The 24,484-nt window shown below is 38.9% G+C and overlaps 1 protein-coding gene across 2 annotated transcripts in view; it reads right to left on the reverse strand.

The window, feature by feature from the left end:
• Positions 1-3,866, reverse strand: part of LOC137951937 (serine/threonine-protein kinase TOR-like) — a 103,177-nt gene extending 99,311 nt beyond the window's left edge. For both annotated transcript variants that reach the window (XM_068798934.1, XM_068798935.1), the window contains exons 1-4: positions 3,613-3,866; positions 3,204-3,542; positions 3,029-3,103; positions 2,624-2,796 (exon numbers count right to left, since the gene is read on the reverse strand). In XM_068798934.1, the coding sequence (XP_068655035.1) occupies positions 2,624-2,796; positions 3,029-3,103; positions 3,204-3,542; positions 3,613-3,732 (707 nt within the window). In that variant the 5' untranslated portion in view covers positions 3,733-3,866. The remainder of the gene's footprint in view (positions 1-2,623; positions 2,797-3,028; positions 3,104-3,203; positions 3,543-3,612) is intronic.
• Between the last annotated feature and the right edge of the window lie 20,618 nt (positions 3,867-24,484).

The following is a 24,484-nucleotide window of genomic DNA, read 5'->3' on the forward strand; positions in this document are numbered from 1 at the left end:
AAATGTTATATTGGCAATGGGAATACTTCAAAGTTCTAGAATAACTGGTGGGTTAGACAAACACCTCTGAAAAATAGCTTCCCAGTTATCTTTGGCCTCGCTGGTAACCAAGAGATTAGTATATCGGATAGTCTATCAGGAAATGGAGATTGAAATCTTAACCTCAGAAAGCATCTTACTGATGAAGAAGCTCTCCTAGCATCACAACTTCTCCTCACTCTTCCTTGAAGGCAAATGGACGCATCTGATGATACTCTAATTTGGACTCCTTATCCAAAAGGGTCTTTCTCCTCATCTTCGGTCTATGCTCTCCTAAACAATCTCCCAGATCATCCAAAACACCCAACGGCTCATGCTTGGGATCTGCTAGCCCCTCCAAGAGCCAAAGTCTTCATTTGGTCTGCCTGTAGAAACAAAATATTAACCTCGGATGCTCTAATTCGTAGAGGCACCTCAATCTTAGACCATCACTGCCCATTTTGCATAAATACCCCAGAAACAGCACCCCACGTCCTCCTTTCATGCCAATTTGCCTACCAAGTTTGGACAGCCCTTCTAAACAAAATTGGCCTCCAATTATGTGCTTCGAGAAATCTGCCTGACACTATCCTCTCACCGGTCAACTCACAAGTACCAAAGCTAGGCAGAATGATTATATCTTGTTGCATCGGGCATATTATCTGGGCTCTCTGGAAAGAACGAAACAAAAGGAAATTCAAATTCAAGTCCTGCTCTATTGAGGTCCTATCTAACCAAATAGCAAGCCAAGTCTCTGTTTGGCTTTTAAATAAAAAAGAATTCAAAAAATTCAGTGCAGCAAACTTCAGGGGAAATTGGCTAACTATTGCCAAGATGTCTCATCCAGCTCATCCCCCTACTATGGCCTCTTGGACTCCTCCCCCCCCCTCCTCCTGGGTGTATCAAGCTCAACTTTGATGGCAGTGCTAGGCTGCCCTGGTCTTGCAGGTTTTGGTGGTGTTCTTCATAATGAAAATAGTGAACTTCTCTTCTCATATGCTGCCCCCCTTGGCAGGTCAGACTCTACTACCGCAGAACTTGCTGGACTTCTGCATGGGCTCAAGGTCTTCTCTACCCATCTCTCTGGCACCCTCTATATTGAAGGTGACTAAGCAGTTATAATCAATTGGTGTGCAAATCATAGTCATCCCCCCTGGCGGCATTGGGATATGTTCAAGGAAATCTGTAATTTACTTTCTGGTCTAAATTGTTTGTGGAAAAACATTCCACACTCTGCTAACCACTTAGCAGACTCCCAGGCTAAAGCGGGTGTGTCTCTCCAACACTTTGTTGTGGAGCCAGGCCCTTAGCTAGGTTTGTAATTCTCTCTTTTATCAATATACGCACTTTAATCAAAAAAAAAAAAAAAACTAGTGGGACAATAGAAAGAATAAGCCTCTAGTATCTTCTCATCATGGCACCACAATGTTCTTTCAACACAACCATAAGACCCACTAAAGAAAAATAATTGATAAAATACCAAAGAAAATATTCTAAGATATTCTCTCATCATGGCAAACTTCCTGGTTTCTTTCTTCCAGATACATCAAGGAATAATAGCAAAGGAAACTTGCCACATGATCTTCCCAGCCAAAGGAAGGGGCCAATTTCTTATAGCTGAAAACTACCTTTCCTCTTTCTCATTGTTCCTCCATCTGGTTCTATTTAAAAAATCCCCTCTTTAATAAAAAAGGAAGAAAATATGGTACTCTAACATCTTCTATTATTATTTTAACAGTAGAGGTTCTATTAATAGCAAGAAAGAAACCACACAGCAAAGTATCCAACTTAACCCAAATATAGTAAAAAAAAGGCTGAGAGGATGAGAAGAGAATGAAGAGGAGCTGCAAAAACAAGATATTGGTGGTTTGCCCTTTCTCTTGCTAACTTATCGGCAATACATTCACCAGTACATAGAACATGTGTCCACGTGCATAAATCTCTAACATAATTACCTTTAAACTGTAGTTTATCAATTTTACTGTAAACTATTGGTTCTGAGCTTGCTTCTTTTATGCAAGCAAATCATGACATGTTATATTACCCTTGCCCAAAATTTTCATTAGATAATCACAGGAAGTTTGCTTCCTTTTCAGATTCAATTGACTTCTTAAATAGCTTTTAGCTAAGCACTCCTGTCAAATTACAAAAACAAACTTTTAGTTCTAAAGACCTCCTCTCACTTTCAAATTACAAAAAACAAACTTCAAACCAGCTTCTTAATAAAAAGCATTATTACTTATGTGTATTCCCTTTCTTTTCTTACCATATACACTGCATACCCGCCTAGTTGAAGCTAATAATGTTTGGTGCAAAAACACAGGGATCAGCATGGCATAACCAATTACTCTATTGACTGAGTGAGAATTTCTCATTCCAAATGGTCATCGAAAATATCCAAGGGGCTCATTGTAACTTCACAAGTTCATTGTGCTAACCATTTTACAATTCTTCTGAGTATCAATGTACTTTACACATTATATTTGCACTACTATCTGAACAAGTTCCTGGATGCCAAGCCTAAAGGTTATTGGTCATTTGCTCTAAATTTTTGTCAGCAAATAAACTACTTTTTGTCTAACTAACTGTGAATAGCTCAACATACCACTGAACCCGCCAACGTGTCTCACGCTTTTCAATAACACGAAGGCAAGCACGCAAAGCCTCCACCGCTCGCTCCCTGACTGCTAATGTAGGGTCCCTTAATGCAACCCATATGGCATCAACAAACTCTGGCACGTGAACATTAAATACTGTTGAAGCATTCTCTGCCATTTCCTACGAAAGAGAATATTGTCCATTAGATGTCTCTACCGATACTAGACTAAAACATTTAACAATGTCTATTTATATGTTGAAAGAAGGTTTTTCTTGTCAATATTGAAGTCATGTTTAAAATCTTTAAGACTTCACATATTTCAAATAAAAATTTTGATTTTTGACAAGAAGTACAGAAAAACTCTACATGGTTCAAACACCTTAGAAACAAAGAAATTGATAGAAAGCCTACTTTCAAAATCAAGACCGCTGCAAAGCGGCGGTATTCCACTCTTTCACCACGAAGCCAATCCAGTGCATTTTTTACCTAAACAGGAAAGGAAACTGTCAACCAACAACTCAAGAGGGGAAAATTTGCCACCTGAAGCATTGAATATGAGAACAGCACTAGAAGGACAGAGCCAAACCTGGCGCTCCACATCATCAGCAGTCATAGCCCCACCAGCTCTTGCCAAATGACCCAAAACTCTACTGGCCAGAATCAAAATTTCCGGGTCCCGTTTCACTTCAAAAACAGTCCTCATATAATTTGAGAACTTAGAGACCTTAGAGGCACTTTCCCCAAGTGGAACGTCTATCAATTCATCAATCGCTCGAAGCGCACCGAGATTCTCAGCCACGTCGTTGCTTTCCAGAAGACTCGAAATGCGGTCGTAAAGTTGATCCATGAAGCGAGAGAAGGCTTCGCCACTAAGGTCGCGAGCTTCCTCTTCGACGTGCTTCCTGAGTGCCAATGCGGAGCCATCCTGTAAAGACGAAGCAGAGGTTGAATATGCCGTGAAATACGTGAAAGCTCAAATTCAGAACGAAAAAAACCTTTGGAGTGCCTCTGGTACAAAGGTCAGTAAGGATGCGGTTAAGCGCATCGGCTCCAGACGCAGCGGCGGTGGCCGAGGCTGCTGGTCCGTATCGGATCGACGTGGCGCCGGAAGCCATTTGACTTAAACCCTAGGCAGACTGAGCATTGTTCAAAGTCAGAGAGCAAAAGAAGTGCGCTCTGCCGTTGTGTATGATGCACAGTTGAAGGAGAAGAGGGAAGTCAGTGGCCTCTTTGCGACAGAGTGGAATTTAGCCAGAGGAGAGGGAGGAGAGTTGGGACACAGCTATCTGAGTTGAAAATGTGCCTCCGCGTGACCTAATAAAAGACACGCGGGCTCACTGGTCCCACCTGAGCATCAGTTGAAGGGCCTACTAAGCAATGCACTAAGACAAGGCTCAAAATATATATATATATATATATATATATATATATATAATAGCAATGGGGTTGAGCGTTTTCAGCGGTACTTGTCAATTGATAGCTTCTCACCCAATTATCTATATCTAAAAAAATCTATCATAATCTAAGCTAAGATAAAAATAATTTTGAAAATCATAAAAGTTCTCTAGTTCATATAGAGACTAATTCTTTTTACAATTATGATAAAAAAAAAAACTAATTCTCAAACTAAGGCCCTCATAGTGCATTTTTTGGGGAAACATTGGAAAGGCATTTCTGGTAAAAATATGTTTTTAAGGACCATTAGTGCCTCTTGTTTCCTATAGATATTTTTCTATCTATAAATTCTTACCAGGAAAGTCATATAATTTTTCAAGTAAAATTTTCTAGTCAAGATGGGCCAAAAAAACGCATGAAAATATTTTGAATAAGTATTTGACAATTGATGTTGTAATACTTTCGGCACGAAGCAATTTTCACGGTAATTTTGTATTTGATAGTTTATCTTATTAAAATTTTATAGGATAAGTATGGTAATATTGTCAAAGTAAAATCAAGGGACTGACGGAACAATCCAAGAATCCCCAAGAGAGAGCGTAGCTCTCTGGTTTCACGACGAAATGAAGCACACACGAATCAATCCGAAAATTCTTTCCGTTGGGGATTTTCCCCTTTCATTAAGTATTTTACCTTTAGGTTTTTCTGTTACAAAATGGCCCATGGACCCAAGACAATAACCCCCCCCCCCCCACCCGCCCCCCAATCCCATTAAGCCTAATCAAATAACCCTATGTACATATCCCAAATTATACAACAATAATGAACATAAATTACATGCAATATATATTTTAACATATCGTAACATCCCCCCTCAAATTGATGATGGTGAGTCAACCAGCAACAATTTGCCAACCAAAAAATTATGTCGGGATTGAGACAATGTTTTGATGAAGACATCGGCCACTTGAAGATCCGAAGAAATGTATGGAAGAGATATTACCCCGCGCTCCAAAGTGTCGCGGATGGAGTGATAGTCAACCTCAATATGCTTGGTACACTCATGAAAAACCGGATTGGCTACAATCTGTATAGCACTTGTATTATCTGCATGAAGCGGTGTAGATGAGGGCTGAGGAAACTGGAGCTCAACAAGAAGACCACAGAGCCAAATAACTTCCGAACACGCAGTAGACATAGCATGATACTCGGCCTCAGTAGATGACTTGGACACTCGATCTTGTTTCTTACATTTCCAAGAAATCAGTGCATTGCCTAAAAACATACACCAGCCTGTAGTAGAGCGACGAGTATCGGGGCACCCTGCCCAATCAGCATCACTGTAGGCAACCAGATGTAGCGCGGAGCCAGTAGGAAAGAATAAACCACGAGCAGGGGAGCCGTGTAGATAGCGGATGATGCGCTAAACGGCCGCAAGATGAAGGTGTCAAGGAGATGCCATAAATTGACTGACCTTATAAACAACATAAGAAATATCCGGGCGAGTAGTAGTCAAGTATATGAGACTCCCGACTAGTCGTCGATAGATAGTCGGATCATCAAGGAGAGTCCCTTCATCTTTTCGATATTTGACATTGACCTCCATAGGGGTAGCCACCGAAGATGTATCCTCCAACCCAGCGAGTGTGATAAGATCTTGAATATACTTATGTTGGTTTAAGAAAATACCTTTGAGTGTGTGATGGACCTCTAGCCCTAAGAAGTAGGTGAGACGTCCAAGATCCTTCATATGAAAAGTGGTATGCAACACCTTCTGAAGCTTGGTAATCAGTCCAGAGTCAGTGCCAGTAATGATGATGTCATCCACATAAACCAAGAGAATGACCATGCCGGCAACAGACTTATGATAAAAGAGAGAGGAATCATACTGACTCTGGGTAAACCGGTGGAGGATAAGTGTGCTGCGAAATTTCTCAAACCAAGCCAGGGGGGCTTGTTTAAGCTCATATAAAGGACATCGTAGCTTGCAGACATGATCAGGAGAGGATGTAGACATACCAGAGGGAAGCTTCATATAGACGTCTTCCTGCAGATCACCATGAAGAAAGGCATTCTTCACATCCATCTGATGCAATGGCCAAGATTGAGAGGCGATAATGGCTAAGATAGTACGGATTGTGGTCATCTTGGCAACTGGGGCAAAAGTTTCCTCATAATCAATCCCATATTCCTGCCTGTTCCCCAGGGCCACAAGGCGGGCTTTGTACCGATCCAATGATCCATCGGAACGCAGCTTGACAGAAAAGACCCACTTACTTCCAAGAGGTCGAATAGTAGGAGGGCAAGCCACAATGTCCCAGGTGTGATTCTCCTCTAGCGCTTGTAGTTCAGTTTGGATGACTTTTTGCCAACACTCCTGTACTCTAGCCTGTTTATATCCAGAAGGAATGGAAATAGAAGACAAAGTAGCGAATACAGGGGAGGGAAAACCATACCGGTCAGGAGGGTGAGAACTACATGTGGATCTACGAAGATGGAGGGGAGCAGGAGCAGAGGGAGGATCAGGAGCAAACGCTAGGTCAAAAGGAGGAGAGGGCAGCGAAGTAGTGGGTTGAGGCTCATCAAAGTTCGGCAAACTAGACAAAGAGGTAGCCGGAAGAGTAACAAGAGAGGAAAAGAAATATTGGTTTTCAAAAAAACCACATTCCAAGAAACACGGACTCGACGCGCCTAAGGATCATAACAAACATAGCCCTTTTGAGAACCGGCATACCTAAGAAATGCACACATAACGGATTGAACTGTAAGTTTATGTCGTTCATGATCAGGTAAATGCACAAACACAAACACAACCGAATGTCCAAAGATCTGTGTAGGATGGAGAATTACCGAATAATTTAACAAAGGGAGAGACATGATGCAATACAGGCGAGGGCAGGTGATTAATTAAATGGACAAAGGTAGAGAGAGCTTCACACCAAAACCTAGGAGGAATGGATGATTCAATGAGAAGGGTGCGGACCATATCAAGAAGGTGACGATTTTTGCGCTCAGCAACACCATTTTGTTGGGGTGTCGAGGGACAAGAATGTTGAGAGATAATGCCTTTGATTTGAAGAAATTCTTGGAATTCTGCCGACATATACTCGCCTCCAGAGTCAGAGCGAAGTACTTTAAGGTGAGCAGAGAACTGGGTTTCAGTGAGTGCAAGAAACCTCTTAAAAATGACAAAAACGTCAGACTTAGCTCGTAGGAAGTAGACCCAGGTAAATCAACTAAAATCATCAATAAAGGTGACAAAGTACTTAATTTGTGCATGCGAGATAACGGGAGCAATTCCCCAAACATCACTATGAATAAGGTCAAAGCAGTGGGAGGCATGCGAGGCATGATGCGGAAATGATAGAGTTTTACTTTTGCCAAGTTTATATGATGAACAGTCAAAAGACGTGTCACGAGAAGTACAATCTTGATTGCCTAATAAACTCGATTTAAATAATGTACGAAGTACAATCGAGTTTGGGTGGCCTAGACGTCTATGCCACAACTTAGGGCTAGATCCAACAATATTATAAGCAAAATAAATTACAGGAGAACGTGGAATAACAATGGATAGAAAGACTTTAAGTGGAAATAGTCTGCCCACTTTAGGCCCCTTCGCGATCACTTTCCCCGATGCTTGATCCTGCACAACACAGCCAAAGCGAGAAAACTGAACATTATAGTTTTATCAACCAATTCACCAACAGACAAAAGGTTTGTCGACAGATTAGGAGACACAAAGACATCAGCTAAAGATGGAGAGAGATCACCAACAACACTGATAGGCAGAGTGATGCTATCAGCAGTGTTGATGTGCAGATTGCCATTATACTTTCTGACATTCGAAAGAGATACCACATTGTTGGTCATGTGGTTAGAGGCACCAGAATCAAAATACCATGGTTGAGTAGAAATGTTTTGTTTACCTGAGATAAGTAAAAAAGGCAGAAATGATCATCTGTTGTACCATTTTCGGAGTGAGAGTGGTGGAACTGGCAGGTGTTGGTGGAACAGGAATGATAGGGACCGAAACGGCATGCGGCAATGTGGCAGAACTAGATGTACCGGTGGATGCATGATAAGCTGTAGGTTTCCTCCGTGGAGGTCGTGTAGGGCAAACGGTGATGTGATGACCCGACTTTTTACAGTAGCTACAGAACAGAACCAACTTCTTGGGGTAGTCTCGAACAAAGTGACCATAAGCCTTGCAGTGGAAGCACTGAATAGAACTGGTGTCCCAACCCTGAGGCCTTCTTTGAGCTACATAAGCTACAGGAGCTGAGAGATCAGCTTGAACGCGAGGTTCCATGCCAGCCTGAGTAGTGAGGCGCTGCTCTTCCCGGAGAAGTTCACTCAAACAGGCATCTAGGGACGACACTAGATGACGATTCATCAGATGTGATCGAGCAATCTCAAGCTCGGGACGAAGCTTCATCAAGAATTGATCCCGTTTACTGGTGTCATGTACAACTTGTACAACAGAGGGAGCAACAGCAGGGACATCCTCGTAAACAATGTCGGTGTAGTCAGCCCATAGATTTTGGAAGCCCGAGAAATATTCTTCAATCGAACGACTGCCTTGGGTGAAATTTGCAAGTTCATATTCAACTTGAAATCAATGGGCCGTGCTGATTTGACGATAAATCTTGTGGAGGTAATTCCACATATCGGCGGCAGTTTTGTAGGGCCTCAGATTTGGGACTAGGTGAGGCTCAAGAGATCCGAGTATCCAAGTCATGACTCTAGCATCCATGATGATCCATTTTGACAATGCGTCAGCATCGCCAGGTGCCAGATCACTCCCATCAATATGACCCCATAAACCTCTTCCCTGAACAAATAATCAGAACTGAAATTCCCAAGTACCGTAGTTCTTGCCCGTGAACCGAATAGGAATGAAATCGGACTTGTCTGCTGACATGATAAAGTCGAATCGAACAAAATTCCTGATGCAACCCCGTAAGATAAGAAATTCCAAATATACCCCTATTTTCAGAAATTACAAATAGACCCCTATACTTGTAGAAATCCAAGATTTTCCCCAGGGGTAACAGAAATTCGAATTAGACCCCCCAAACTATGAGAAATTCGAAAAACACCCCCAAACTTTCAGAAATTGCAAATCGGTCCCCAAATGTTCTCAAATTGCAAAATGACCATATGCCAAATAATACGTCAAATCGAATGCGGGAGAAAAAAAATCTGTACCTTCGTTCCCCCTTCCGGTGAGTTTCTTGGCGAGAATCCCCTTCCCGTTGTAGCTTCTCCGGCAACGAAACCACCAATGGAACTTTTTCGATGACGGAACCACAACTTTTTCGAGCTCGGAGAAGACTTTCCAACAACCCCTTTCGTTTCCCCTTCCGGCGAGAACCCTCGGTCGTTCATTTTCCCTTCTGGCGAGAACTCCCTTCCCGGCAACGGAACCCTCCCCCCACACCCCCCCCCTCGACAAATGTTTCCAACAATGCCAGAAAAAAAAAAAAAACTCGTCAGACAACATAGGTCGTCAGACAAAAAACGTCGGAAAGGTTACTCTTCAGAGCTCTGATACCATGTCAAAGTAAAATCAAGGGACTGATGGAACAGTCCAAGAATCCCCAAGAGAGAGAGTAGCTCTCTGGTTTCACGGCAAAACGAAGCACACACGAATCAATCCGAAAATCCTTTCCGTTGGGGATTTTCCCCTTTCATTAAGTATTTAACCTTTTGGTTTTCCTGTTACAAAATGGCCCATGGGCCCAAGACAATACAAGCCCCCCCCCATCCCATTAAGCCTAATCAAATAACCCTATGTACATATCCCAAATTATACAACAATGATGAACATAAATTATATTTAATATACATTTTAACGTATCATAACAAATATATGAGATTGATTATTAATTTGTATTTATTTCCCTGAAAAAGGCACTAACATGTACATTTAATTTTTCTTGAAATTTCTAAAATTTTCCATATAATTTCTTAGTAAAGCACTATTATGATACTATCAAAAGGTTTATTGGAAGTGTGTAACATTAGGAAAATCATTTCTAGTTTTTACTGGGATATAAATTTCTAATCCAGGATACTAATTGAGGAGGACATCAAGCCTACAAGGAATACTCGTGATCCGACTCAAGTTCCAGTTGGTCCAGTGACGATGGCACATGCTAAAAGATGTAAAGACATGCAGAATAATTTAGTCCGGAGGGTTATACAACAAGAAAAGAGTGTGGCCATGAAGGAAGGGGAGCAAAGGTTGGTTTCGCTCATCAAGGTTGATCCGGAAGAGGGCCCAGCAACTATACACGTGCATTGAGGAAGAACATTGGGTCACGAGTTGGCAAGATATTAGGGATCTCTTAAATCTCTTTTATTGAATGTAATTAGGGTTTCGAAGGCCTCCATTATAAATAGAGGGTTTCTAAGCAGATTTGGGACTTTTGACATTTTCGGAGTGAAAAACATTCTTCTTGGGTTCTTGACAGCACTATTCGAGCTTATCAAGGATTTTCCTTGTGGCGTTCATCGACTTATCGAACGGATTTCCATCCCCGTTTGTGGCGTCTTCGATTTCTATCCAAACTTGAAAGGTCTTAGGGACGATTATCATATTTGGTATCGGGTTTCGTCACAGGTTGACGTGGTTCGTATCAGTTGGTATCAGAGCTTTGGTTTATCAGGTTTGTCTATCCTTTTTTATTTTGTTATACCTGTCTACTTTTTTTTCTGTCCTTTGCAAAGTCATTCTTTTCTTGGTTTAGGTATTTTGGCTATCATAAAAAAAATGGCCAAATTGTTATTCTTGTCTTTCTTAATTTCTGTCCTATTTTTGTTGTCTTGATTTTTGTTCTTTCAGAGGTATTAGTCTTTGAGTCCAGTGTTTCAAAAAACAAAATTCTGCATTCCCCTTTGCCTTGTTCATTGCGTTTAATATCCTTGTCGTGAGACTCGTTTCATATTCTAGTGTTTTTGTTTCTTGATAAGCATTACTTTGATATATCCGAAAAGAAAAGAAAAGAAAAGAAAGGAAGAAAAAGAAGAGAAGCCGAAAGGAAAAGAAAAGAAAGGAAGAAAAAAAGAAGAGGATGAGAAAAAAAAAAGAGTACCAAAACTGCTCTTAAAATTTTTTGTTCTAATCTTGTTGCTTATGTTCTAGAACCTCTTTTGCCAAAACCCCACGCTGAGTGTCAAAATTTTGTTTCGTTTGGTCTGTTTTTAGTGCTGATTCGTTTGGTTTATTTATGTTCTGAATTTGTTTGGTTTGTTTCTGTTCTGATTCGTTTGGTTTGTTTCGATTTGATTCGCTGCTGGAATTCCTTATTCTTGTTTAATGAGTTTTCTAAAGAACTCAAAGAAGAATACGAGTGGAGTTGGTAAGGGAGTGTAGTGAGGTTCCTTTTTCTTTGCATATTTTTTTTGTGTGTGTCTGACCTTATTTGCAGAATCAAAATCATGTCGTATAATCAAGAGAAAAATTCAAACGAAGAGAGCCCATCGGCTAGTCTTTCGAAGCTACAAATGCAAGCATTAATGGGGGAGATGAGACGGATGATGAGGGCAGAGATGGAAGGTATGCAGGGGAGGTCGGAAAGGTTAGAAGAGGGGACACAAAGGGTACAGTCTCTACTGGTTCCAAACACCTCAGTGAGGAACAGGCTGCCTTGAAGGGAAGTAGAGGATAGGGGCGAATTTGAAGGTGACAATTTAGAGAAGTCTGATAGGATGTCAGTGGGCAGCCATAGGAGATATGGCCGGGATAGAGAAGCTAGGAACCGGGTAGATAGAAACTCTGGAAATATCAAGCTGAAAATTCCTGCTTTTCAAGGAAAGAGTGATCCTGAAGCCTACCTCGAGTGGGAAAAAAAGATGGAATTGGTTTTTGATTGTCACAATTATTCCAATTTAAAGAAGGTAAAACTAGCTGCCATTGAATTTACCGATTATACTATTGTATGGTGGGATCAGTTGGGCATCAATAGGAGACGGAATGGAGAATGTCCTATTGACAGTTGGGATGAAATGAAGAGGGTGATGAGATGACGGTTTGTACCTAGTCATTACTACTAGGATCTCTACCGCAAGCTATAAAGTCTCTATCAAGGGAACCCAAGTGTTGATGAGTATTATAAGGAGATGGAAATGGCAATGATTAGAGCTAATGTGGAGGAGGATAGGGAGGCTACAATAGCCAGATTTCTAAATGGGTTAAATCTGGAGATTGCTAATACAATTGAACACCATTATGTTGAATTGGAAGATTTGATCCACATGGCTATCAAAGTTGAGAGGTAACTCCAAAGGGGTGGTATACGGCCAAGAGCAGTTCCACAGAGTTCAAGTACAACATCTTGGAGGTCAAACTACCCAAAGAAGGAAGAAACTTCATCCACCTTCAAGGCCAAACCAAAGCCCAAAACAGCCACCACTACCACGACCTCTCAAGGTAAGTCAGTCACTCTTTCAACTCGTTCTAGTGACATCAAATGTTTTAAATGTCAAGGGAGAGGACACATAGCTAGTCAATGCCCGAAGAAGCAAATTATGGTGATATGGGACAATGGTGAGATTGCCACCATTGGAGGACGTGCCCATCGGAGATGAGGAGTTCGGGGCAGATCATGGCGAGATGCTTACATTAGTCGCACGACGAGCCTTAAACTTGCAAGCTCAAGAAGATAAAGAAGAAGTACAAAGGGAGAACATCTTTCACACTCGTTGTCACGTGAAAGACAAGGTATGTAGTGTTATTATCAATGGCGGTAGTTGCAATAATATTGCTAATACTTCTATGGTTGAACAGTTAGGACTCACCACACTTAAGCACCCTCGTCCATACAAGTTGCAGTGGTTGAATGATAGTGGTGAAATAAGGGTCATAAAGTAGGTTGTGGTACCATTTCGAATTGGTAAATATGAGGATGAAGTATTGTGTGATGTGGTACCCATGCAAGCTGGACACCTACTTTTAGGAAGACCATGGTAATTTCACCGATGTGTGCAACATGACGGCTTCACCAACAAGTACTCATTCTTGCATAATCAGCGGACAATCACTCTAGTTCCATTGACCCCAAAGCAAATCTATGATGATCAAGTGAGGTTGCAACAATTGAGTGATCAAAAGAAATCGAGGGATCAAAAGAATTTGAGAGAGCAAAAGAATGAGAGTACAAAAAAAAGTGAGGATGTGCATAGTGAGAATGAAAGAAATATAGAGAGAAAAGAAAGAGACATGGCCAGTGAGAAAAAATAGAGAGAGAAAAGCAAGAGACACGGCTAGAGAGGAAAAAATAGAGAGAAAAGAAAGCAATTTCTATGCAAAAATGAGTGAGGTTAAGCGAGCAATGATTTCAAGACGGCCGATGATTGTACTCATGTACAAGGAGGCTCTTTTAAACACTAACCAACTTGACACTGCCAAGTGTTGTTGTTTCTCTCTTGTAGGAGTTCGAGGAGTTGTTTCCCGAGGAGGTACCACAAGGGTTACCACCTCTTCGAGGAATTGAACACCAAATTGATTTCGTTCCCGGTGCATCCATTCCAAACCGACCAGCATATATGAGCAACCCAGAGGAGACGAAAGAGCTTCAAAGGTAAATTGAAGAATTGAGGGAGAAAGGGCATGTGAGAGAAAGCATGAGTCCTTGTGCCATACCGGCGATTCAAGTGCCAAAGAAGGATGGAACATGGAGGATGTGTGTTGATTTTAGGGCCATCAACTATATAATGGTAAAGTATCGACATCCTATTCCTCGTTTAGATGATATGTAGATCAGTTGCATGGTTCTTGTGTGTTTTAAAAAATAGATCTTAAAAGTGGGTATCATCAAATACGAATGAAAGCAGGAGATGAATGGAAGACCTCATTTAAAACAAAATATGGATTGTATGAGTGGTTAGTTATGCCATTTGGATTAACTAATGCACCTAGTACTTTCATGCATTTAATGAATCATGTTTTGTGTGTTTTCATTGGTAAATTCGTTGTTGTTTATTTTGATGATATTCTCATTTATAGCAAGAATTTACATGATCAGGTTTCACATTTGCAATCCGTTTTGGAGGTGCTTAGAAAGGAGAAGTTATATGCTAACCTCAAAAAGTGTACTTTCTACACTGATAAGATGGTTTTTCTTGGTTTTGTTGTGAGCAATAAAGGAATTGAGGTTGATGAAGAGAAGATCAAAGCCATCCAAGAGTTGCCAACACCCTCCAATGTAAGTAATGTTCAATGTTTTCATGGACTTGCTAGTTTTTACAGGAAGTTCGTGAAAGATTTTAGCACCATCGCTGCACCACTTATCGAAGTTATCAAAAAGAATTTTGCGTTCAAATGGGGTGAAGAACAAGAGAACGCGTTTCAGTTTCTTAAACATAAGCTTACTCATGTTCCTTTACTTTCTTTACCTGATTTTTACCTACCATTTGAAATTGAATGTGATGCTTCTGGTGTAGGCATAGGAGCTCTACAGATGCAGGAAGGAAGGCTACTTGCATACTTTAGCGAGAAGTTAAGCGGGGTTGCACTTAACTACCCCACTTATGACAAAGAGTTGTATGCCTTGATTCGAGCATTAGAGACATGGCAACACTACTTATGGCCAAAGGAGTTTGTGATTCATACAGATCATGAATCCTTGAAACATTTGAAAGGTCAACACAAGCTGAACAAGAGACATGCTCGATGGGTTGAGTTCATTGAAACTTTTCCTTATGTCATTCGGTATAAACAAGGTAAGGAAAATGTGGTTACGGATGCACTTTCACGCATGTATGCCTTAATCTCTACTCTTGATGCTAAATTTCTTGGTTTTGAGCACATTAAGGAACTTTATCAAGCTGACCACGTTTTTTGGGAAATTTATACTGCTTGTGAAAAGTCTACAGAAGGTAAGTTCTATAGGCATGAAGGTTTCTTGATTCGAGCAAATAAATTGTGTATGCCTAATTGTTCAATGAGAGACTTGTTAGTTCGAGAATCCCATAGTGGCGGTTTAATGGGACACTTTGGAGTTGCTAAGACTCTAGCTATTTTGAAGGAGCACTTCTATTGGCCACACATGAAACGGGATGTTGAGCGAATTTGTGGTAGATGTGTCACTTGTAGGCAAGCGAAATCGAGGGTTCCCCTACCTATTCCCAGCTCACCTTGGATTGATATTTCGATGGATTTTTTTTTGGGTTTACCCAGGAGTCGACGTGGGAGGGACTCAATCTTTGTGGTTGTAGATCGATTTTCTAAGATGACTCATTTTATTCCTTGTCATAAGACTGATGATGCTTCTCATGTTGCAGATTTGTTCTTTAGGGAGATTGTCAGGTTACATGGCATGCCTCGGACAATCGTGTCAGCTCGGGATGTTAAGTTCTTGAGTTACTTTTGGAAGACCTTATGGGAAAAACTAGGAACGAAACTTCTATTTTCTACTACTTGTCACCCTCAAACCGATGGTCAAACAGAGGTAGTTAATAGGACTTTATTCACTTTGTTGCGGGTTGTCATTGGTAAGAACATTAAGACTTGGGAGGATTGTTTACCACATGTTGAGTTTGCTTATAATACCATCCATTCTGCTACCCAGTGCTCACCGTTTGAAATTTTTTATGGTTTTAATCCCTTAACTCCTCTAGATTTATCACCTTTACCTGTTTCTGAGAATGTGAACCTAGATGGTAAGAAGAAGGCAGATTTGTGAAGCAACTCCATGAGAGAGTTTGAGCCAACATAGAGAGGAGAACCGAACAATACAAAAGGCAATCTAAAAGGGACGTCACATGCTCATTTTTGAGGCCGGTGATTGGGTGTGGTTACATATGAGGAAAGAAAGATTTCCAGCACAAAGACGTTCTAAGTTATTGCCCCGAGGAGATGGACCATTTCAAGTGCTAGAACAGATCAATGACAATGCTTACAAACTTGACTTACCAGGTGCGTATAATGTTAGTGCTACATTCAATGTTACTGATTTAAGTCCTTTTGATGTAGGTGACAACTTGAGGACAAATCTTTCTCAAGAAGAGGGGAATGATGAGGACATCAAGCCTACAAGGAATACTCATGATCCGACTCAAGTTCCAATTGGTCTAGTGACGAGGGCACAAGCTGAAAGATGCAAAGACATGCTGAATAATTTAGTCTAGAGGGTTATACAACAAGAAGAGAGTATGGCCACGAAGGAAGGGGAACAAAGGCTGGTTTCTCTCATCAAGGTTGATCCAGAAGAGGGCCCAACAACCATACACGTGCATTAAGGAAGAGCATGTCGGTCACGAGTTGGCAAGATATTAGGGTTTCCTTAAATTTCTTTTATTGAATGTAATTAGGGTTTCGAAGGCCTCCATTATAAATAGAGGGCTTCTAAACAGATTTAGGACTCTTGACATTTTCGGAGTGAAAAACATTCTTCTTGGGTTCTTGACAGCACTATTCGAACTTATCAAGGATTTTCCTTGTGGCGTTCATCGACTTATCAAACAGATTTTCGTCCCCGTTTGTGGCGTCTTCGATTTCCATCCAAACTTGAAATGTCTTGGGGACAATTACCATATTTGGTATCGGGTTTCGTCACAGGTTGACGTGGTTCTTATCACTAATGGGGCCTAAAAGTTTATGAGAGAGAAAAATTGGAAAAGAAAATTTAGAAGAAAATAGGGAAGATGACCCAAAAATCTGCTACATAAAGGAAAGTTTGAGGATATGAGAGAACAATTATTGTCAACGTGAGGGTTTGTTTTCTATTTTAGGTCGAGTTTAAAGTTAGGCTTGGGTTTGGAGAACAAAGTTGGGCTTTTAAAAATCTAACTCCGACTAAATGGGGCAAGAACAAGGTCAAGGAAAAGGAAATCAATTATAGTCAAGGTTGGCTTTCAAACTCTTGTTTTTCTTCAAATTCAGACTTGGGGTTGGGGTTTTGGGCAAGAAAAAGTGAAATATGGAAAGTCAAAGTCAATTTTTTATCTTTAGATTTTTTGTGTGATTGAGTTTAGAGGTTGGAGCGGAATTTTTTAAACCCAAACTCATTTGCAATCAAATGAGGAAAGGATAGGGTCAAAAGAAAGGGAAATTGGGTGGGAATAGGATTGTGTCCTAACCCTATTTATATATTTATTTATTTTGTGTGTGTGTGGTAAAGATTAAAGGTTAATTGTTTAAAACCTAAATTGACCCAACCGGTGCTCACCTTATATAGGACTTAATACTCTACTTTTTTTGTATTTTTTTCATTAGAGGTTCATAGTAGTATCAAAGAACATACAAGGAGCCCAAATTAGTTGAATCACGACAATGGCAAATGAATGCAATCCCCAATAACTCATGTCATATGGATTTGAAGTTGTGATGAGTCATGCACACCAACAACTAGGCACACACAAAACCATAGAGATAGTGACTTAAACAGAACACACCCCCATATTGGTGCTGCAAGTGGAAGTGAAAGATTCAGCATTGCCATATTTGAAGATGTTGCAAAAATTATTCAAAATCAGAAGCCAACAAGATACAAAGGCTTAGGGGCTATGTCGGTGTTGCGAAAACAAATATCAGTGTAACCAATATAAGATGCAAACCTTCAAGTTATTGCCTATAAAGTGATGTTATTTGAATCACGAAGCCTTAGATTACTAAAGGATTTATGAAATTTGTTGACATTGTCAAACAAATATAAGAATCAATGCCCCAAGATGATGCAATTAAAGAAGAAAAATCTTTGAGAGGGAGGGGGTGGACGACCCCACTTAATGCAAGGACCTTGATAGTAAGAAGCTCAATGTTACTTGTGTCTCCAAAATTGTTCTCATTATTTCAAGATCATCTTCTCATCCTTGTTGGACAGTCCGTTGTCATCATGGAATAATGAAGATTCATTAATAATCTCTACTACGAGTAATCTCAGCAAATCTATCTAGTAGTGGGATGTGGGTGGACTTTGTGGACCCATCATGGCATATGTAAGTGATTTTGGTATTCAAACTTTTTAGGATTCACAAAGAGACAAAGAATGAATTATTGGTAGATAGCAAAGCAACGTAAACTTCCTTCTTCTAATAGAAAGAAGAAGGCACGATGCAATTTGTTTGTCATCCTTCCATTATGGTTAAATTATAAGTGATCTAATTTTATTGGTTGTATGTTGACATATTTGATTGTTATATTTTGATTTCTACATGAACAGGGGATCCTAATTCAATGTCATGATGAGATGTGATCCTATAAAACAAAGTAGCCTAGTTACAATGATAAGATGGAAGGTAGACAAATTAAAACTACAAAAACCGTAATTCCTAATACACGGAAGATTTTAGACCTACTAACTTGTGAAATTTCACCTATAGACTAATCTAAGAAGTCTTAGTTAATAAATTGATATGTGTGCTAAAATGAATCTTATATTACGTTCATGGTGCTTTTTTGAGTAAGAAACTAATTTCAAATATTTTTTAGTCATACTAGACATTTCTTTGAAAAGAATTATGCAAATGGTGGAGGTATGGTCATTAAGGTCGAGAGTGAGAAGGCCTTTGACTTATTTGAATGGGATTTCATCAAACAAGTGCTTGAAATATTTTAATTGTGTAATAAATGTGTTAGATTATTATGTTATATGTTCAATCACCTTATTCAATATTAACACATGGAAGTCAAACTTATAAGATCTGTTGGGTAAAGGTTATCTCAAAATTATCATTTGATCTAGTTTTGATAATAACAAACATGTAAATCTAACCCATGTGTTTGAAAAAGATTGTGAACAAAATTTTAAATCATTACAAGCATAGTTTCATTGAACAAATATATTTTCTTAAACAAGAGATGTTATATGAAGATATTGAAGACAAGTTGTTCGAACAAAGAATGTTAATCAATAAAAAACAACCAAGGAAGCTACTCGAACAAAACCAAGTTGGGCTTCAACTAAGCACTAGAGGAAGAATGATCAACCAATGCACATTGATTACCAAGATCTCAACTCAATGGTTTGTTGCAAGTTAATTCGGTTGGTTAACCAAGTTGAGATCCATTAACGAAATTGCAACATCAAAAGGTTTTGGAAGTCTTCTTGGTTGATTAAGTTGTATTTTGATTGACCAAATCATTCCAACACATGCGGAAGTGAACTTTTAGGATTCAATATAGGTTCTATGAGTCTCTAAAAATTTCAAGTGACTTGTTGTTGTGATCAACGACTTGTGGTAAAAATTTTTATAGAAAAAAAGGTCATTTCATGCTCAAACAAAAAGTTTTATAATGTTGAGATTTTTTCTATCAAAATTATTTTACCTCAAACATGCATGATATTGATTGTAAAGTGCCCAAGAAGATCTTAAAGATGCACTAGACTGTAAAATCAATTTGCAAAATTTGGACATGAGATTTGAAGGGGTCACTCTCCAAATTTAAGAAACAATAAGTATCTTGAGCTTATTTTATGAAATCACTTTTAATCAAATTTTCTCTTCTCTATACGTATTTCTCTTGATTGTAAAATTATCTCATTCATTCAAAAAATGACCCTTTGATTTTGCACTATTGAAGAGCAAGTTTGGAAGAGTCTTACATGAGTACCACATTAAAAATTCTCATAGGGCCAAAACTAATATGGTGAAGTCTAAAAAGAATCTCATGGAATAAGGTCTCACAGAAGAGTCTCAGTTAAAAGTGTTTTAGTTATATTAATCTTCTATTTATGCTCAATTTTTTTAATTATTCAAGAACTTATCTTTTAGTGTTTAACTAAGGGTGTAATTGGGACAAATGGTAGTTAAATTGTAACTTAGGGGGGGGTGGGTTAGTCAACTCAACGAAAATTTGATCTTCATCTTCATCTTCATCTCATGCATCTACAAGATCTTCATCTTTGAAATGGGTGTTAGTGTGGACAAGTTCATCTTCGAAATAGGGTGTTAGTGTGGACAACTTCATCTTCATCTTCATCGTCGAAATTTAAAACCATTGATTTTATTAATTAAAAAAATAAGTTAATTAAACCAAGTGTTTGAGTTAACAATATTTTAATTACCATTATTAAATCACTAATACAATAGAGTAAATAAAAAATAAATATGATTAATGAATAAAAAAGTATTATATTAATAACATAAGATAGATTTTTTACACGATATTAATTAATAATATATTTTGACAAAATTCAGAGTAATTAATTAATCAAATGCATACTTTAATTATATTTTATTTACCACAGACATAAATATGAAGTTTAATAAAATAATAAATTTGAACAAAAATAATAAATAAATACATATAAAAGAAAGATTATTCTAATAACGAGTTCATGTCTTTAATATTAAAATCATCAAGTTACAAGTTTAGTACATATAAACGACGCATGTTCAAAAGTAATAAGATACAACCATCATTTATCGTTCCACATGGAAGTCGATATGGCATCTCGAAATTGTACAGCTCTTGTGGATTTTAATGCACTCTACCTCCTAAAGCATGTTACTTGGCTACCCACATCCTCAAGACCATCGCAATCATCGTTGTTTGTATCATCCATTGCACCTAATTGGACCGCATCACCTCCTCCACCGAGCTCGTCACCCAAATCATCGTCTTCATCTTCAAATATATCATCATAATCCTCTCCACGTATATAATTGTGCAATATGCAGCAAACATCTACAATTTTCACCTGGATCTTAAAAGAAAATGGAGGAGTGCCTTTTAACATTTGAAATTGAGCTTTTAAAGCACCAAAAGTTCGCTCAATAATATTTCGTAAAGATGAGTGTCTTCGGTTGAATAATTCTTTTTCATTTCTAGGAATATTATCTCAAAATTCTTGCAGATGATACCGGGTTCCTCGATATGGAGCGAAAAATCTCAAAATATTTGCATAACCAGCATCGACTAGATAACATTTTCCCATAATAGAAATTATATATCACATAAAATAATTGAAGATAAAATAGATAAAAAATGACTACATAAAAATATATTACTTACCTTCAGGTACAAAGATTTTATCTTGGCAAATCAATGCATCCTTCAGTACACGAGAATCAACTGCTGATCCCTCCCGTCCAGCAAGTACATAAGTGAATTGCATGTCAAATGAACATGTTGCCATCACATTTTGTGAGAGATAACCTTTTCTGTTCCAAAACCTTGGTGTATCTTTAAGTGGTATGTTCGCTTTGATATGAGTTCCATCAATAGCTCCAATACAATCCTAATTATACATTTTCAATTAATATTGACTAACTTTTTATATTAATCTAAAATTATTTAGTTATAGGAAGTGATGTTACCTTGAAGTACGGATAAAACATTGAACTGGTTAAAATCTTCGAGTGTGTGCGTTCCAAAGGTCCTTTGACGTAATCAAAGTGAAGTTTGAGGATTGCATCCAACACCTTGTTGAAATACTTACTTATAGTCCAGTTTGATCTAACAAACATCTCTGCTGTGACACTATAAGATTGTTGTTGACCAATAGTTAGGAGGAAATATGCTAGTTGTTCTTATACTGAGATGGTCTTTGTGGTTGATAAAAACTTTTTACTAGTAAGATATCTGCCAATTTGTGAAATACCAGTTGATTCGTCCTGTAAACTTTCCGAAATTTAACTTGTGATTTATCTAGTGCCTTTTGCAAATACAATGGACCATTCATCCCACAAGAACGTGGTACACGTATTTTGCAATGGTATAGATAGTATCTTCCCATGAAGATAAACAAAGTTGTGAATGCAACCATAGTTGCAACCTTTTCTTCGTTTGTCATAGTATCTATGGAAATCTAAAACTTCAATCGCCTAAAAGTCATAAACACAAGTAAACATCAATCTTCAATCATAACCTATTTGCAATCACACCTATACACAACCATATTTATCCACATTCCCACATCCCTACGCAACCATATTCATTTAATTGTCCTCATCCATACTCATCTACCATATTCATCCATGCAATATATAAACAGAACAACATATCAAATTTAAATACTAACCATACTAATAAGTCTTACAACGTCATAATTCAAACATCATACCCAATACATAACAATATTCCAAAAGAATAGTGTATTTATAATGCATTACAATTAGTTTTCAAAACAATATTTAAGCCACTCGACCCCCTCTTCCACTGTCATCTCCGCAAACATGACCTTCTTACTTGGTATATTTAACCATAAAGGAATGCGAAACTTCAATTCTGCAGACAGGTCCGGGATTTCCTTGAGGGCTTTGACCCAATCTCTTTCAATATCGGGCTCTTTCTCTTTAGGCTTCATCATGAAATTCTCAAATGTTTGAGCTATTTGATCCATTGCATCAATGAATCTATTAGTGTCATCATCGGGCATTTCGGTTCTCTTTCTATGACGACTTGAAGATGACCGCTTACTTCTTTCAGATTGATTACCTGGAGACTTATCCATGCTTAATAATGGCGATGGAGTATCCCTAACTACATCAACATCCTCGGGCTCATCCATCAGGACATGTTCCAATTCACGGATGAGTTTATTGCCCTGATCTACAAAGGTTGCGCCTCCTGACCCTACGGCTATTGTGTTTCCCACCACCACAACTAATTTGTCGTACAGGGGGCAACCTTCACGTCTGTACTTCTCAGCATCTTTATGCTCCTACTGGAATAAAACATCCTTTATACGTCTTGGAATAGAGTTATACTAACGCGGAAAACATAAAAAATATTTTATAGTACATCATGATTTACTGACCTTTATGTAGTTAAGCCATACAGAATTACATGCAGTAACTCGTTGAGTGGGTGCATCCCAACCGAACCCACTAGTATTGATACAACTCATTACCGTTTGGTATGTTTTCTTCCATGATCTTGTTTGATTCTTCACTGCTCAACAGTTTTTTTATTGATTACGTCTTCATTGAACTTATTAACACAGTCCATATATACCTCATGCTTCCATACCCCGTTAGGCAACTTGTTCCCTAGATTAACTTGCTCGACCAAGAGATCGAGCATTTTGCTATCGTCTTCGAAGGTCCAAATGTCATATGGTCAACCAGTTGGTTGTCTTCTTGCAGCCATGTATAATCTAAATCCGAGATGGTCCTCATGGAAAAAACTTTATTAGACAACCTTTACTCGTAACGGAAACACAAACCATAAAAAATAGAATACCATGTGGTGGATATGTATAACACCCGAATCTCCTCACCACATGGCAAAAACATTCCATAGCACTTCAAAAATTCTCAACAACATTCTCAAACATTTCAAAATTAATTAAACTATTTTTCACTACAACATATGCATTAAACAATGAGAAAACACACACATCAAGTGAAAATTCATCGAACACCCCTGGTAGAGCCCCATGTAACTTCGCAGTCACTAAAAATTGTACCTCGTTAGTGATGGGGGTCGGGTTTCGTTGGCTAGTGGATGCCCGTGTAGGCCACTCAGCCTTGTTTGGATTGAACTAAAAAACCCCTAATAAAACCTAAACCATAAACCATCAAACCCTATCACCTACTAAACTCTAAACCCTAAACACTAATTCCATAACAAAATACCCTAAACCCTAGACCGCCTAAACCTTAGAAGCCCCAAACCCGAAACCCTACACCATAATTACAAACCCAAAACCCAAAAAACCCTAGAGCTTAAAAACACAAAACCCCCAAAACCTTAAAAACCCTAAACCCAATCACCTACTAAAATCTAAAACCTAAACACTAATTCCAGAACTTAATACCTTAAAAGTCCTAAACCCTAAACCCTACACCCTAATTCCAGACCCTAAACCAGAAAAACCCTAGAGCTTAAAACCACAAAACCCCCAAAACTTTAAAGACTCTAAACCCCCTAAACCTTAAAAACCCTAATCCCCAAAATACCCTAAATCCTTAACCATAAACCCTAAACCCTAATTACAGGACCCTTAAATACTGAGCACCAAACCCTAAAAATAATACCTAACACAAATCAAGAATTTAGACCCTAAATTGTAACCCTAAATCCCACAATTATGCACAAATAACCCCCAATTAGGCAACAAAAATAAAATTAAATAAAATAAAACACTAATTTAATGAAAAAAATTAGGGTTTAGTCATACCTTCTGAAATTTGGGGAAAACTAAAGCCGAAGGGTGAAATCGATGCTGAATGGGGAAATCGATGCCTAAACCAAGTAGAAATTAAGCAATTGAAGCCCAAATGTCAAAATCAAAGAAAATCAAAATCGAAATGGGGAAATCGAACAAAATCAAAAGGTATTTTGGGGGAAAGGAGAATAGCCAGAGAGAGAAGGGAGTGGGAGGCTGAAAGGGAGAAGAGAGGGAGAAGAGAGAGAAGAAAGGGAGGTTGAGGGGGTGCGAGAGAGAGGGCGAGTCTGAGAGACGGAGGCTGGAGACGAGAGGGTCCAGAGACGGAGGCCGGAGACGAGAATTTGAGAGAAGAGTGGCAGCAACGACGTCGGGGGCACAGGGAGACGAGAGAGGGAGTGCGGGAGAG

The sequence above is a fragment of the Aristolochia californica genome, unplaced genomic scaffold (genome assembly GCF_029961685.1).
Source record: "Aristolochia californica isolate CCGP_79_NKW_82.1479 unplaced genomic scaffold, dmAriCali1.0.hap1 SCAF_15, whole genome shotgun sequence".
NCBI lineage: Eukaryota > Viridiplantae > Streptophyta > Magnoliopsida > Piperales > Aristolochiaceae > Aristolochia > Aristolochia californica.